Source organism: Nestor notabilis, unplaced genomic scaffold (genome assembly GCF_000696875.1).
Source record: "Nestor notabilis isolate BGI_N333 unplaced genomic scaffold, ASM69687v1 scaffold14136, whole genome shotgun sequence".
NCBI classification, from domain to species: Eukaryota; Metazoa; Chordata; class Aves; order Psittaciformes; family Psittacidae; genus Nestor; species Nestor notabilis.
The window spans coordinates 1,720-18,413 of record NW_009932523.1 but is presented as its reverse complement, the minus strand read 5'-3'; the positions used below and the strand labels follow the sequence as shown (position 1 = coordinate 18,413).

At 42.9% G+C, this 16,694-nt stretch overlaps 1 protein-coding gene across 2 annotated transcripts in view; it reads left to right on the top strand.

Annotated features, from left to right (window-relative positions):
- Positions 1–203: 203 nt before the first annotated feature.
- Positions 204–16,694, top strand: part of ODF2 (outer dense fiber of sperm tails 2) — a 16,881-nt gene continuing 390 nt past the window's right edge. The window contains exons 1-18 of one of the 2 annotated variants that reach the window (XM_010016450.1): positions 204–311; positions 1,672–1,740; positions 2,914–3,081; positions 4,481–4,647; positions 5,148–5,277; positions 5,549–5,680; positions 6,359–6,430; positions 8,860–8,931; positions 9,519–9,635; positions 10,183–10,368; positions 10,948–11,057; positions 11,763–11,898; positions 12,571–12,681; positions 13,288–13,392; positions 13,739–13,897; positions 14,785–14,885; positions 15,432–15,594; positions 15,948–16,073. In XM_010016450.1, the coding sequence (XP_010014752.1) occupies positions 204–311; positions 1,672–1,740; positions 2,914–3,081; positions 4,481–4,647; positions 5,148–5,277; positions 5,549–5,680; positions 6,359–6,430; positions 8,860–8,931; positions 9,519–9,635; positions 10,183–10,368; positions 10,948–11,057; positions 11,763–11,898; positions 12,571–12,681; positions 13,288–13,392; positions 13,739–13,897; positions 14,785–14,885; positions 15,432–15,594; positions 15,948–16,073 (2,232 nt within the window). Of the gene's footprint in view, positions 312–1,671; positions 1,798–2,913; positions 3,082–4,480; positions 4,648–5,147; positions 5,278–5,548; positions 5,681–6,358; positions 6,431–8,859; positions 8,932–9,518; positions 9,636–10,182; positions 10,369–10,947; positions 11,058–11,762; positions 11,899–12,570; positions 12,682–13,287; positions 13,393–13,738; positions 13,898–14,784; positions 14,886–15,431; positions 15,595–15,947; positions 16,074–16,694 lie in introns of both variants that reach the window. The other variant, XM_010016449.1, reaches the window with a different exon arrangement.

The window sequence follows — 16,694 nt, the reverse complement described above, 5'->3', positions numbered from 1 at the left end:
GCAGATAAATTATTTGTATTAATCCCAGCTTTCCAGCGAAATAGTGTGCAGTTCAAAATGGCAGATGATACTGGAAGAAAGCTCAAACTTTAACCAAGGCTGGCCATTTTTGTGGCACAGAGGGAAGTGTTGTTATTTCCAGTTTCCTTATCCACAGGTTTCCTTCCATTGTCTTGCCCTTTCCCGTTTGTGGGAGAAGAGCCATGAAGAACCGTTCCTCATCTCCCCCTTTGCACGTCCATGTGGATGAAAACACCCCTGTCCATGTCCATATTAAAAAGGGTCAGAAAACCACACCTGCAAAATGCCAGGTAGGAGTGTGTAGCTGGCTGTTTGTAAGAGCTACAAAGAGGAAGGTGAATGGTCCTCGAAGCACCACACCATCTACAAGGTCTGTTTTACTGTTGTGTTGGAAGTGTAAGACTTGAATTTGTGTTCAGTGGTGGATTTTCAGTGACATATGTTTAAGGCGTTTTAAGTATGATACAGGATACATACTTCTCATGTTCAAGTATGTGATTGTGAGGGCTGTTGCTTCCAATGTGAAGTAGTTTGAGAGATTTTTTTTTTCCCCTTGTATTTCCTGGATTTGTGTCTTGATAATGATTTTTCTTTGGCTTCATCCTTATTTTTGTAGGAAAGGTCTGGGGAAAGGTAACATCTAGGTGTTCCAACTATCATCTTGATTGTGTTAAAATGCATGTGGTTAGGGAAAAAAGAGTCTTGATTCAAATCGTCATCTGGCATTAAGCACCTTCATGATCTGCTGCACTATGCAGCAAAGAAAATCTCTTCATAGCCTTGTCCACAGCAGGCTGAAGGCAGGACTGAAGTTGAGTTCCTAGTTATCTCCTATCCTCTTTTGCAGCTGGATGTTTACGTAAAGGTGATGCTCATTCCTCCTTAGGTGCAGCCATCCTGTTTTAAGTCCTCTATTAATTTTGTGTTTGTTGCTAATGGTGCATATCTTAATGATGTAGGGCCTGAACAGTGAAATCAATGACTCCTATTAATTAATTGCCTGTAGGGAATATTTAGAACATCAGATTTTTCTCTGAAGGTCAGAATTGTGCAAAACCACTTGAACTTCCCTTCAGTCAGAGCACTTCAAGTTCAGTGCAAATAAATGTCCATCTATTAGTTGACTGCAAAGCAGGAAAAACACTTCAGAGGCTTTTCAGAACCAATCACACTGTTCTTATTTTTCTCTGGTAGTGCTGTTATCACATGATTTATCTGCTCTTTCATGAGACACATTTGGAATGGAAAAGGGATCTCTGAGGTTGCTCCTTCTTCATGGGAAGGGTTGTATTGTGATATTTTCTTGTGTATCTCCATACAGAGAAGACTTCCTTCTCCCCTGCCCCAGTCTCCCCCCCTGGCCTGCTGGGTAAGGCTCTCATCACATCACAAGTGCAGGTATCCCAGGTATATCACAGAGCTGCTTTTTGATAGACAAGAACATTCTGTCAGCTGAATGTGCAATAACCTTTCCTTCAGGCTGGTGTTAGCCTCCTCTGATGGCTGCTGGCCGGTCTTCTGTGATGTGTCATGCATAACACGGTGATATTTTTGTATGAATCATCTTTTAGTTGGCTTTGTAGTACTAAAAACTGTAAATGGTGCTTTAAAAGTCTGTGATTTATTTTCTCTTTTTTTTCCTTTTTCCAGCAAAAGCACAAGCAGAAAGTGAAGGGGGATACTGTGAATGTGTGTCGAAGTGTCCGGGTGAGAACGAAAGCCCCCTGGGTACCCCCAGGCAAAACATCTGTCCGGGAGTCCACCTGCAGATGGGAGGTATTGCCTGAGTTTGCTCTTTAAAACAAACTTTCAGGCCTATCTGAGGTTAAAGAGAGTTGATGTATAGTGGGGGAGCTGGGCTGATCTCATTTCTGATTGCTCGTGAGACCTCACTTGGAGTATTGTGTACACTTCTGGTGTCCTCAACATAAAAAGGACACGAAGCTGTTGGAGCAAGTCCAGAGGAGGCCACGAGGATGATCAGGAGCTGGAGCACCTCCCATATGGAGACAGGCTGAGAAAGCTGGGGCTGCTCAGCCCGGAGAAGAGAAGGCTGCGTGGAGACCTCAGAGCAGCTTCCAGTGTCTGAAAGGGGCCTATAAGGATGCTGGGGAGGGACTCTTCGTTAGGGACTGTAGTGGTAGGACAAGGGGTGATGGGTTCAGACTTAAACAGGGGAAGTTTAGATTAGATATAAGGAAGAAGCTCTTCACTGTGAGGGTGGTGAGGCACTAGAATGGGTTGCCCAATGAAGTTGTGAATGCTCCAACCCTGGCAGTGTTCAAGGCCAGGCTGGACAGAGCCTTGGGTGACATAGTTTAGTGCAAGGTGTCCCTGCCTGTGGCAGGGGGCTTGGAACTAGATGATCTTAAGGTCCTTTCCAACCCAAACCGTTCTATGATTCTATGAAAGAAGGCTACTGTCACCTACCACCCGTTGAGTCTTCTATAAATCTTTTTCACTCTTTAATGCAGAAAAATAGGAACTTAATTATTAGTCTGTGCCCATATCATGCTTTTCTGCCTCTATAAGCCAGACAAATTTCTTGGTTTATTGTAGCTTTGCTAGTCCCCTTCAAGATCTTACCTGGAGGCACAGCGAGGTGCTGCTGTTCTTGGAGTATTTGTGTAGTGTGTTCTCCTTTGTGTGGGTTGACAGGTTTTCCTTTTGCATTCATGGCTTTTCCTAGATGAGAACTTGAGCTTTCATTATTTTTTCTTCTTTTGCTGTCCAAGTCTTTCTGCATTCTTGACCTTTCCCCCATGGAAATGAAAGAGCTGTTGACAAGTTATTTTTCTCTAGCAGCCTTATTGCTGTGATACAACCTGCTCTCTGTGTTTGGCAGAGTTAGGGTTAGAATGCTGTTTCTAACTTGCTGGTGTTTCCTACCAGGGACCAGCTCACCACCTAGAAGCTGCACCTCCAGATTCAGACAAAATGCCATCAGCGTTGCACCTGAGCGACCTCTCCACAGATGAGGAAGATGTTGTTTGCTGCAGAATGAATGAATATGAAAAGAAGATAGATAGCCTCATAAATGCAGTGGGAATGATGAAGGAGGTGAGGATATGGAGGAGGCAGGAGTCAAGTCTTGGTGCAATAACAGACTACCCAGGCCACTGGTAGCTTGTTTGAAGTTGTTTAGAAGAGCTGAACTATCCTACTGAGAAATTACTAAGCCCTACTCTGCAACATTGTAAAACCTTATCCATTTAATAAGGTGTTGCTGTGCTTCAGTTTCCAAATAATCTCTTTTCTGCCTAAGCCCAAAGTCTGAAAACTGGTTATTCTAGAAGGTGAAAAATACAGTATATTGCTGTTTTGGTGTCAAATAATCCACTTAAGAAGATTGTTTCTTCTCATTCTGTTTAAAAATGTGCAACCCACTGATGATGTGTTTTCCAGATAAGTAGTGTCTTATGTACTTGACACCGCTTAAAAAACAGGTAGGAGATGTTCCCAGATGCATTATGATGTGGGCAAACTGCATTTTTAACTTTGAGTTAACACTGAGGGTAGCAAATCTTAAGTATTATTAATTTACCCAAAACCATAACATTCAAATCAATGAACAAGAATAGGATTTGAGTCACACAGATTCTTGCATTGAGCGTTCTCCATTTTATTTATGGTACAGAATTTAATGGAATCACTTGCATAACTAAAATAGAAGACCACTTTGATACTTTTAATAAGTTAATTGAATCTAAATGTTTGGTGTTGTCACTTAAATCCAGGGGGTAAGATCACATGAATGTTGTTAGCTTTGATTCTGTGCAAGCCAGGGAATCTCCAGTGGCTTTTTGCTGCAAAAAGAAAAACCCAAGTGTGGTGCAGTGGTTCAGCCCCCTCTGTGTTCTCTCTTTCTTCACATCTACAACTGTTTATAGCACTCTTAACTGCCAAGTGGGGTACATGTGTCATTCATGGGGAGCAGTAGCCTACTTCTGAGCCCCATTCAACTCTTAAGTAAGTACATACACAACTCCAGTCACACTACCAGCAGTGACACTGAGCTGCTACAGAGCAGGTAGATGAAAACAAAATGCCAGGGACTATTTAGGTTGATTTCAGCCAGTTCCATGGATCTCCCAAAGCAATAGTGGAGCAATAGGAGCCATCTCCAGTGTGTTAACTGCCACCAGAGCTCTTTTTCTGCCACGTTTGAGGCCTTTCTCATGTCTCATGGCTGATGACGATTTATTGGCATGTGACTTAAAGCCAGGACCCCGTGTTTGTGGGATGGGAGATAATTCAAGGCAATGGCTCAATTATGCCCTTTGTGCACAGGAGCAGCCCGGAAATATCTAGGGAGAGGGAAGGAAAAAACCCCAAGAAAAAGCCTGATCTGCTGTTGTTTGCAGCTCAGTAGCTGATTCAGTGCTTTGAGACATGGATTCTGTGTATTACTTTAAAAGCACCTGGTTTGTCTTAAGTTCTATTTAAATATCTCCATCAGGCCAAGATGCAGGAAAAGGAGGAACACAAGCAACTGACAGAGCGTCTCCTGGAGGAGCAGAAAGAGCAACTCAATGAAGTCACACAAGAGTTGGTAGAAACAGAACATGAGAATACGCTGCTCAGGCGCAATATGGAGCGCATAAGGGAAGAGAAAGACTTGACTATGTAAGACAGCTCCATTCTCCGTTGTTACTCCAAGTAGTAGTATTTACAGGGCAATACCTCCTTTACTGCTAACGTTATTTGAGGTTGTAGTTTGTATGTTGGGTCACAGTGCTGCTCAAGAGCTGATGGTCTTGGGAGTTTTTGTCACCTTTTAGAAGGGGAACCTCAGTGGCAATAGGTGCAGAGAAGGGCTATAGGATGATTATTGGAATGGAAAAAACTACTCTTGAGAGGAAGCTGAGAGTAGTTGGCTTGTGTGGCCAACAGGAGGGTCATCCTAGCTCTGCAGTTAATATTTTGAGGGTTAAGAGATGCTGTTTGAATTGTGATGATATTGGTAGAACAATAAATGAATAAACATGAAACTGAAAACTAGAGGTGACAGCCCCTGAGAGGGCTGAATCACGGGGTTTCTCTTAATCCAATCAACTGTATATCAGTAGTGGCTGGTACAACTGTCAAAGCTTCTTGTTTCTCTGATGGCTGAATTCTCATTACAGGATAGAGAAAAAGTACCTGCAGCATGAGAAGGAGTGTTTGATGTCCAAGCTGGGCGAGGCAGAAAGGGATGCAGCAGCAGCCGCCAGGCAGATCCGTGCCCTGGAAAATACAATTGGGAGGCTCAACATTGTAGGTGTTGTCTGTTTTTGTTCTTGCCTTTACTATGTTGTCCTGTTATATGGCTGTCTTAAAAATGTAATGTGACAATTGTTTCTCTTGATAAGTGGAGGGATTTAACATGCTTAAGGTGTTTCTCAGTTTTGTTTGGAAGTGGGGTATTTACTTGCAGCATCCAGTCACCTTCTGCACACGTGGTGCTCACTATTGCACTGCTTGTGCTTGTATCAGCTTCACACATTCCATGTGAACAATGCTTTTCCTTTTTTTTCATCTTCTGTAGGAGAAGCACATGAGCAGCTCAGACATTAATGCACTGACAAGGCAAAAAGAACTTCTGCTCCAGAAATTGACCACCTTTGAAGAAACCAACCAGACACTACGACAGCTTCTCAAAGAGCAGCACAACAAGGAGGTGAGCTGTACTGTGTGCCTGAGCTTGGCTGATTACAGGAGGCTATGTCATCTTGGGAGCTGAAATGCAGTTTGAGAGCTTTGAATGCTTTTTCCCAGCCCTGCTGTTGTCTCTGTGTCATAAAGGATGGATAGGCTTTTTTGTGGTTTTGTTGGGTTTTTATCCCTATAAGGCTGACTTTTCTGCTGTGAGGATGTTAGAGCATCTAAGTCTTTGACTGTATTAAAAGGTATAAGCTCTGCTGTGTTGTCAGTTCTTTCTCCTCTGGATACAGCTGACTGTGCTAGTGTGAAATGTTACTGGTGCAGTTGAATTGGCTGACATCTGAGGACTAGATGTGACCTTAGTTAATGGGAGCCTAAGGATATTCAGAACCTTATTTTGTAGGTTCTAAGAGCAGTAACAAAGAGATTGTAAACAATTCTGTCCTGCTTGTTCAGAACAATTCTTTACTGCTTGTAAGAGCAATACAGAAGTGAAATTGCTATTCTTTCTTTAGTTTATATTTTATATGTATTTTTATATTGGTGCTTCTGGATATCTGCTGAGAATTGCTGCTGCAGCTGGGGACAAATGATTGACTTGCCCAGTTCCATTTAAAGTAACTGTCTGTAACTGACTTTTTAGTTAATAATTGTGTTAATAATACATAAGTCTTATGTATTTCTTTTGTAGAAGGATGCTCAGAAGTTAATGGCACGGCACAAAATACTACTGAAAAGGCTGGCTGACTCAGATGCAGAGAATGTGGTAAGCAAAACACAAGCTTTTTGTTGTTGGGGTCTTTGTTTTGTTTTTTTCATAGCCCTTGAAATATAGGGGCTTAGAATGGGGATAACATAGGTGAGACCTTCATGAAGAACACCATTAGGATTTACAGTATTCAGCTATATAGAAGAACTTAAGCCTGTCCTTATTGTGTTTAAGAACAGATGATTGTGAGGGTGGTGAGGCGCTGGCACAGGGTGCCCAGAGAAGTGGTAAATGCTCCATCCCTGGCAGTGCTCAAGGCCAGGTTGGACAGAGCCTTGGGTGACATAGTTTAGTGCAAGGTGTCCCTGCCCATGGCAAGGGGGTTGGAACTAGATGATCTTAAGGTCCTTTCCAACCCAAACCATTCTATGATTCTGCTTACCTTTTCTTATAGTACTGAATGTACAAAGCAATAATTGTACTACATGTTTCTTTAAAAAGAAAACCCTGGGGGTGGGAGGAAAAAAATACCTACTGTAGAAATAAATGTCCCTGATGCTGAGGATAGAATTCTTCAGTTTTGAAATTATCTTATCGTTCCTGTATGTTTATCATGTTATCTTTAGGGATAGCCAACAGATCAATACCTGGCTCCAAGCCTGGTGTCACCAGTAGAATTTTGGGGGTGTGGACCGTGGGTTGGTTCACGTGACACCAGGCCTGCTGGCAACAGGCCTGTCCCAAAGGGGAAAAAGGATCTTCACATGGGAGTTAGCAGGGTTTGTTGAAAGAGCTTTAAACTAGATTTGAAGGGGAACAGGATAAAACCAATGTTTGAGGAACAGCGTGCTAGCGAGGTGCTTTGGTCTGCCATCTCAGAGGAGGCAGGGGATGGAGATCCGTGTGGCAGCAAAGACATAAGAGTTTGTGTTAGAAACCACAGAAGAGCCTGAAAATGGTCATGTAGGAATTGGGGTTTCTCCCCCTAGAAAGGCAGCAGGATCAATAGTCCAACTGAAGCGCATCTACACGAATGCATGGGCAACACACAGGAGGGGCTGGAAGTCATTGTGCAGCAGGAAAACTACAACATAGTTGTCATCATGGAAACATGGACAACTGGAGTGCTGCAATGGATGGCTATAGAAGGGATAGGCAAGGAAGGAAAAGTGGTGGGGTAGATCTATGTGGTTTGGTTGTCTAGAGCTTAATGATGGTGATGATAGGGTTGAGTGAGAAAGTTAGAACAGCCAAAGCCCAACTAGAACTTAATCTGGGTACTGTCATAAAAAGCAATAAAAAATGTTTCTATAAATACGTTAGCAACAAAGGAAGGCTAAGGAGAATCTCCATCCTTTATTGGATGTAGGGGGAAACCTAGTGACAAAGGATGTGGAAAAGGCTGAGGAGCTTAATGCCTTCTTCGCCTCAGTCTTTAATAGTAAGACCAGTTGTTCTCAGGGTACCCAGCCCCCTGAGCTGGAAGACAGGAATAAGGAGCAGAATGAAGCCCCATAATCTAAGGGGAAATGGTCATCTTTTGTCTATACAAAAGATGCCCTGGTGAGGCTGCACCTTGAATTCTGCGTTCAGTTATGGGCCCCTCACTACAAGAGAGATACTGAGATGCTGGAACATGTCCAAAGAAGAGCAATGAAGCTGGTGAAGGGCCTGGAGCACAAGTTTTATGAGGAGCAGCTGAGGGAACTGGAGTTGTTCAGTGTGGAGAAAAGGTGGCTCAGGGGAGACCTTATCACTCTCTACAACTACCTGAAAGGAGTTTGTAGTGACGTGAGGGTCAGTCTCTTCTCCCAAGAAACAAGCAATAGGACAAGAGGGAATGGCCTCAAGCTGCACCAGGGGAGGTTTAGACTGGATATTAGGAAAACTTTCTTCACCAAAAGGGTCGTCAAGCATTAGGACGGGGTGCCCAGGGCAGTGGTGGTGTCACATCCTTGGAGGTATTTAACGCATGTGTAGATGTGGCCCTTAGGGTCATGATTTAGTGGCTGACTTGGCAGTGCTGGGTTAATGGTTGGACTGGATCTTAAAGGTCTTCTCCAACCTAAATGATCCTATGGTTTTGTGAAAAGCACAAAGAGGGGAAGCTCTCTGTATCTGCTTCTGTCACTGAATGAGTGATCTGGTGCCAGTTTTTGTTCATTTCCTTACCTGTAAACTGAGAAAAAGAGTTCTTACATTGCCAGAAGCTATAAAATTTGCTGTGAGACAGGTAATGCCCTTTTTTATCTGTGGGATATATGATCCTGTCAGGTCCTTGCTCTTGACTGAGTATTTTATGCCCTGTTACACAAGTGTTTGTACCCTTTCTGCTTGAGGAGAATGCAGCCTGTTTTTCTGTTGCTGTGGATACCAGAGAGTGCCATGAATCAGAGTCGAGGGAGGGAGACAGTTACACCTCTTTTCCTCCACCTGCCAAACTAAATGTTTGTTACTTAACATCTAAGTGGTGGTTGTTTTCCCAGCAACTTCAGATGAAGCTTCAGGAGAAAGAAAAAGAAGTGGAGAGTCTTGCCAATCAGATACAGGCAGGAAAGGTAGTTCCCTTTTTCCATTTTCCCCTCCCTGTTCCACCTTTGAGTTCCGTAGAACCACACATAGTCCAAACTATGGATTTGGATTTGCGGAAAATTACTTTTTAAGGGATCAGATGACTGGCTTGCTTATAAAACTAGACGAACAGCTACCAGTTTCTACACAGTTGTGGATTCCTTATTGTGCTAATAAGCCATCTCTCACAAGGATGACTAGGTAGTATTCTCTTTGCTTGGGCTTATCACTGAGTTGCCTTTCTGTTTAAGATCCTGTTGGCTCCTGATGTCAAATTCCAGCCTGTTCCTCTGTTTAGTAATTTAAAGGGGAATGTAGTGGAAGAGATGCCATATGAAGGATGTTTTGCCCTAGAATAAATCTTTCGGGCCAGTCATTCACATCTGATTTAAAATAAATGGCTACTCATTTGTTCCCCATTTTGTTGGACTAGAAGAGCCGTGAGGGTCCATCTGAGGAAAGCGGAGGTGGCTGGAGACCCTTCAGTGAAGAAATCAGACTGTTAGGTTTTACAAAGTGTTCCCTCTGTTAGCTTGTTGAGGAAAAAGTCTGTGTCTTGTTGCTTCTTATTTAGGATCAAGCAAAGGCAGCAGAGGAACTCTCCAAATCTATGGAGGCTATGAAAGCCCATTTACAAGCCCAGTTGCGAGGCAAAGAAGCGGAGAACAACCGCCTGGCTGTGCAGCTACGGGTACGTTTGCAATGGTCCCTGGGGATCAGCTCTTCAGTTACTCATAAACTGAACTGACCACGACACGAGGGAAGTAGTATCTTGTTCAAAGTCTTATTTAAAGTATCTGTTGATGTTGTGATGATGTTATGATGAGTATGTGTGTTAATAGTTTAGAGGAGCTTTAATTCTGTTAAGGTATATAGCTGCATAAAGCAACATTATCATATGGGAGCAATGCAATTAATAAAGACAATGTTCTTGGGTAGATCAAAAGAATGGTAAACCAGTGTTTACCTTGGTCAGGAAAGGAAATAAGTATTCTAGAGAGTGGGTTATGAAAGAAGAAAGGAAGACTCTTGGAAGGAAAGCCAGACATGTCATGCTGACATGTCTTTCAATATTAGGATAGGATCGTGAAGGTGAAACCTGATTGCAAGAACCTCCAGGCTGAAAGCTGGGGCTTTATAGTCAGCTCTCTCTACCAGTTCTAGGAAATGAGTTGCTGCTTTGGGTATGCAGGTGTAAGGGCATTATTCCATATGGTGTTTTTCTTCCCTCTCCGCAGAATCTGGAGCGCGGTGAAGCTCAGTACAAGGCAGAGGTGGAACGTATCATGGAACAGATGAAAGAAGTAAAGCAGAAGGCAGATCGTGACAAAGAGGCCCTGAAGAAAGCCCTCCGTGCACAGAAAGAGAGGGCAGAGCGGAGTGAAGAGTATGCAGAGCAACTAACTGCCCAGCTAACAGAAAAGGTACCTGATAATACAGGAGAAGAGACCTCATTTCAAATCATGCATCTAAATCTTTGACTTCTGGTAGCAGCCCTGGGGGGAGTCTTTGCTTTCAACTAATGAGATTTATTTCTGTCTTGATGCCTTGGCCCATTTATGCTAAGTTTAGAACAAAACCAGTTTTTTCAGCTGTCACTGTATTCACTGCATGTCCTTAACTTAGGACTTGCCATAACTTAGATAATACTAAGCCAGCAGATCTGATTTTTGGTTCTTCAGAACAATCTGAGGGTTGACCACTGCCAATAAAATAAAGCCCTGCTATTTTGACTGAAAGCTCTGAATGGAGTTAGAGCAGAAAGGCAAAAAGACTGAAAGATATCAAGGAAAAGTAGAAAAGTCAGGACTGAGACAAATCAGAAGGGAACATGGATTTTGCACTACTTGATTATTTTTTTCCTATCCCTTGTTTTTTGAATCCCGGGGACAAGAGCCACTAGTAGCATCTTAGCCATGCCTTGTATTATCTGCATATCCCATATCCAGTGACATTTTTTGTTACCCTTGTTCTGTTCTTCCTGTATTTCTTTTGGTTGATAGGATGGGTATGTTGCTGAGGCACTGTCCACTCTGGAGACCTGGAGGAGCCGTCATGACAAAGCAGTGAAGGACCGGAGTGACCTCGAACTGGAGATTGTTACACTGACCAGGTTCAAATAAAACTAGTGTAGAGTAACAAGCATGAATGGGGATGTGTTCTAAGTTCAAGGATAATTTACCTGAAGTAAATAATACCATTAAACAATTTCATTGGATTGCCTGTAAATAGCCAAGCAAAACCAGCACTGCCTAAGGGCTAGAGGAGTGTTTGGGAACAGAGAGAGCAGAATAGTGATGTGGCTTCTGCTGCTGACTTGCCACAGCAAAGACAGACTTTTTAAGGGTTTGCTGACCCTTAAAACCCTGTTCCTTTGCAATTTTATAATGCTTTGAAAGAATTATGGTTATTTTTCTTTTGAGATCTATTTAAAAACTTGAAGGGATTAGAAGAAATAGGCAGTGTAGCTCATGTCAATTTTGTTGTGCAGGTCAATAAATGTAGTGTTATTACTGCAGTACAGTTGTTGCTGCAGGACAAAATAGGTAGGTAGGAGACAAGAGAAAGGTAGATCTTCCCCCTGTGTATCTTGAAGGCAATGCATTTGAGTTCTAAGAGGACAACTCAAGTTAATTTCCAGCAGACTAAGAAGATTGAGGTAGTAGAACAGTACAAAAGATAGGTGTGCATACGTGGAGGACAGGAAAAAATAGGATGAAAGGGTAGGAAAAAGCCGTGTTTCTGAAGCTAATGTTTAAGGGCTGGGAGTCTTACTCTTTCTTGTCACTTAAGCATAGGTTTTCTTTCTGTATGGCAGCCGTCTTGCAGACTTGCTGGAGGAGCAGGCAACTCAGGAGGACAAGGTGCGGGATTACAGAGATGTGGTGCCAGATAAAGTGCATCGACAGAATTCAGAGACCTCTGCTTTAAAAATGGAGAATGAAAGACTAAAGGTCAGTGATTTTAAGGGTTTGAAGCTGAAATGGTAGGGGGGGAAAAAAAGGGACACATTACAACAAGTTGCTTGGCCTCTGACAACAGAGTTGAATTGGACCCGTTGCTCCCGTTCACTTTCAAACCAGTTTCTCCATAACCTGAGTGTGATAGGACAAGTGTGCTGGGTAGAGACATAAAGGAAACATACATTCTGTGAGGACTGGGTTTCTTCCATGTTTTGGTTAGGAGGATCTCTGATCCAAGTACTGTTTCTTCCAGCTGGATTCTTACATCTTGTCTTTACGTCTTCATACTGCTTGCCAGAGAACAACCAACTGTAGCTCATGCAAGGGAGAGTGGTAATTTCCAGAACAAAAGAAAATGGCTGGCATATTTCTTCTGTCTTTTCTTACCACTGGTGATCTTGTAGGTAACCTACATCATTTTCTTCTTGGAAAGCTAGGCATTGATCCAAATAAGGAATAGCCCTAATCCAAGTAGCACAGCTCATTCAGGCAAATGGAAAGACTGCGCATCCATCCCAAACCTCTCTGCTGACGAAAATTTGGCAATCCACTGAAGCCTGGAAAGTTTTGCCAGCTTACACTGACAAAAGCCTTTTTTTTGCTTAGTCTAGACATTAGGCAGCTTAGCATGGCAGTTAACTTCCAAGTGTGTTCTTTTTTCAGGCTAGTGTCGCCCCAATGGAAGAAAAGCTGAAGCAAGCACAGGCTGAAGTGCAGCAGCTCAGAATCTCTGTCAAAAACTACGAAGGGATGATTGAAAACTACAAATCACAGGTAGGCATCATACCAAAACCTGCAGCAATGACATGTTTCCTCCCTTTACTGTTGTGGCTTATTCTGTAACACCTTAACCCTTTGATCTTGGAGGATGTTGCAGTTTGATATGGGTTTCGTCAATTTGTCTCTATTAGCCTGACTTTTTCTCAGCTGGCAGCATCAAGACTGCCATGTGCTATATGCAGAGTGTGGGAGATTTGCCTTCCTCACTGTGTGCTGATAACTTGGCCATTAGGAAGAGCTGACTCCCATAACTGAGGCCTTGATGAATGAAAAACAAAAGACTGGTTTTAGTATTTCACTTTCCCCAGCTCCTTTTCAAAAGGTAAAGAAAAATAGTGAGATGCTTTTTTTTCTGCCTCTTAGTGTGGCAAGTAGTGTTCCTTGCCTGCTTTTTTGGAGGGATTTTGGATATTGTGATTGTAGGAAGATAAGGCAAAAGGGGGAAGACATTTGGTGGAAAGCCCAGATTATCCAGGTAGCAGAAAGTGAACTTCCAGATACAGTTCTGGGGTGGTGGCTGGTGTGGTAAGAAACTTGTTGCTGATCCTCGAGCATTATATATGACAGATAAAGTATGTGTTGGTTTTTTTCAATTTCCAGATATTAAAGACCCAAATGGAAGCAGAAGATGTGGCAGCAAAACTGGAGATATTTGGTAAAGAGAACAAGGCACTAAAGGAGGAAAAGAATAATGAGATGGATCTGGTAACTATTCCTCTAAACACTGATATGTTGTGTACATGGATCTTACTGTTCTGAATGTAGTGAAAAATGGCTGTGAAGAGCTTGTACTTCTAGTAAAATTGAAGCCAGTGATCCAAAATACTCATTCTCACTTCATCCATAGGGAAGGCCAAATCCTAAGAGAAAGCCTTTTGGAGCCGGAGAAGACCTTAGGCTTCGAACTCCAACACTGGCCAGATACCCACACACAGTGTCACCATGGTTGCATTCTAGCAAAGCTTCACTGAAGTTGAGAAGTGTTTTTAGTCTTGACCTTCTGAACATTTGAACATTCCTCATGTTTTCTTCTTCTCTTCTTTGATTATAGTCATACAAGCAGTTGCAGAGCAGGCTTGCTGAACTGGAGAAGCTGCCTGAGATCCTAAAGATGAAAGAAGCAGAGATAGCAGAATATAGAGAGCAGCTTCAGAACTATGAGAGGAAGAACATCGACTTGTCTGTCCTAATTTCAGATCTTCGTCAGCAGGTAAGGGATGGCAGAAATAACCTGCAGCTCTGCAATCCAGAAGTCTGAGACCAAGATGAATTTCCAGTCGCAGGAAGGTTCAGTCTTCATCTCTGTTCTCATCTTTTTCTGAAAAGATTAAACGTGCACTGCAAAATAAAGGTGTGTGCCATGTCTTTGTGCAAGAAGCTAGCGGCGTAGCTAGTGACATTCCTGACTGTTTGAAAGCTTCCTCATCCCCTGGTCTGCACTTACTACGACTTGAATCACAGCAGTTGCAACCCTTGCTAATGCCAACACTTGCTTCTGTTACTTCCATCACCTTGTCAGCTTTCCCTCTTGTGCTTTTCTGCTGATAGTGCTGCCCCAACCTTGCTTTCTCACCCTGATTTCAGGTTGTTTTCCCCATCCCTGTTTTTTGTCCCCAGGAGGACTCTCTAGGTATTGCAGGACAATTACAACAGGCATGACTTCTACAACCATGCCTCAAGACACAGCAAATGATCTCGCAGTGTGACTGCTTTACTCTGATTGTCTTGGAATTATAAACCTTCCTGGTATTTCAGGCTCTAATGCCTTTGTGGGCTGCTGTCATGTGTATGGCTGCTCTTACTGTGTGTGCTTTGCTGTGCTGACAGGCGGCTGCTCTGCATGCAAGCGTTTACAGACCTGGCTTTTCATTTGCAATATGGAAGAACTTTCTCTTACCTTTCCAAACATTAACTGGAAGCACCAGCAAAATATGGATGTTGAGTGCTTTGCTTTTCTGTCTGCTGTTTCTTTTCTGGCATTCTCCAGAAAGTAAGAATTGAGCTTGTTTCCTTCTGGCAGGCTGCATATACTTTAGGTGGTTGGTCATGTGTGTGTAGTGACTACCCTGTGAAGTAATTACTCACTGTAATTTTTAGATTGAGCTCCAGGGGGACAAAATGGAGATGACAAGGGAGAGGTGTCAGTCTGCCCAGGAGGACAAAAAGCAGCTCACCTTGAAGGTGGAAGAGCTAGAAAGGTTAGAAAAATCAGGCTTTCTTGCTCTTTTAACCTTCCGTTTCCATCCTCTTCACATTGTTTTCTTGCAGGGGATTGAACAGCTTCAGTCTTGTTCCAGCCCCCCATGTGCCTCCAGGATTCTGTGTGTTGGTTTATCCCACAAGGATCTCAAATCAGTAGTTGTCCACTGGAGAGCTGTATGTTTTTGCAGCACATGTTATGAATGTTGTTAGAAAGGATGATGTCTTACACAGCACATAAAACAGCTCCTTGTCCATTCTAGCCTGACGATTTTGAGGTTACTACTTGTTCCAGTAATTTTACCCATGTTTATTAACTCCTTTTAGTAACAATGTCTGGGAACATGCAGGTATGTGGGTACTCTCTCTGTCCTTCAATCTTTGGAATCCTGTATTTGAGAAATGGTGAACTGTGTCTTGGGGTTTTCACCTTTCAAGGAGAAAAAGAATCTTTTCCCAGACTAGTCAGGACCTGACAAAAAGGCAGGCTAGAACACACTCCATTTAAAATGAATAGGTTTCCTTCCCTTATTGTCTTAACCTAGAAAACTCGAGTCAACGAGTGCCCAGAACATAGAATTCCTTCAGGTCATAGCAAAACGGGAGGAGTCAATTCACCAGTGCCAGCTGCGGTTAGACGAGAAGACCCGGGAGTGTAGCTCCTTGGCACGTCAGCTGGAGATGGCCATTGAGGATGCCAAAACACAAGTAAGTAACTTCTTGTGTTTGTGAATTCTCCCAAAACTACCCAGTCTGTAAAAGGAGAAGAGCGAGAATGCTGGAAATACCTCCTCAGCCTGTGACGAAGTTCATTGAAATCATCATGTTCAGTGAAATACAGATAATGTGCTGGTACCGTTTGTCACCACTTCAGCCATTGAAAAACCTGAACTCTGTGCTCCAGTTTGCAGCACAAGAGCTGAAAGCACAAGGCTGAGCTGCTGCTTATATGTGAGAATGTGTCCAGTTAAACTATATTGGGCTTTTGTGGGCAATGGTGTAGGAAAAATGGTTCTTCCATAGACAATCCTTTAACAGAGTTGTTGTGTTGATACGTGTAGGTGGAACAAACCCGAGAACGAGCAACGTCTAGAGAGAGGTCAGCCCAGTCTAAGATGTTGGATTTGGAGACCCAGCTGAGTAGGAATAAGACAGAACTGAACCAGTTGCGTCGGAGCAAAGATGATGTGAGTGACTTGCAGGGGATGCTCTTGCTGTGCTGGTGGTGTCCTGGGCAGCAGCTGGAGTCTGTAAATCAAGGTCCTATGGACATGCTGCAAGTCACACAGAGCTGTGTCTGAATGTGACATGCTGTTGTATGTGTCCTTGACAGATGTGTGCAATGACATGTTATGTCACAGGTTCAAGAGCGGGGACACTCATTTGCTTATTACTTATAGCAATGATCTGAGTGAACTTGCTCTAAACTTACGTAAGTGTAAGAAAAGAATCAGACCTCTGTATTCAAATAAGATTTGCATCAGGTATCATGGACAGATTTCAACTTAATTCACTGTGCTTGGTTATCTGAGAGAGAATGCAACTTCTCTTCTAGAAGAAAGAAGGGTAATCTTTCATAATGTCCTATTTACTCTGCTGCTTGAGTTTTACTTGGAATTGGGTTGACACATGGATCAGGTCAAGTTGCTTTTCAGAGCAGAGTGTGTTTAATTCCCCATAACTATAGCTAATCAGTTTTAAAAGCCCAACTGATTAGCCCCATTGTCTCCTGGTTCGATCAGTGGGTGCTGAATGGAGTTGGAAATGAGCGGAACAAATTATAAATATCATAGCACCATCTATGGTAA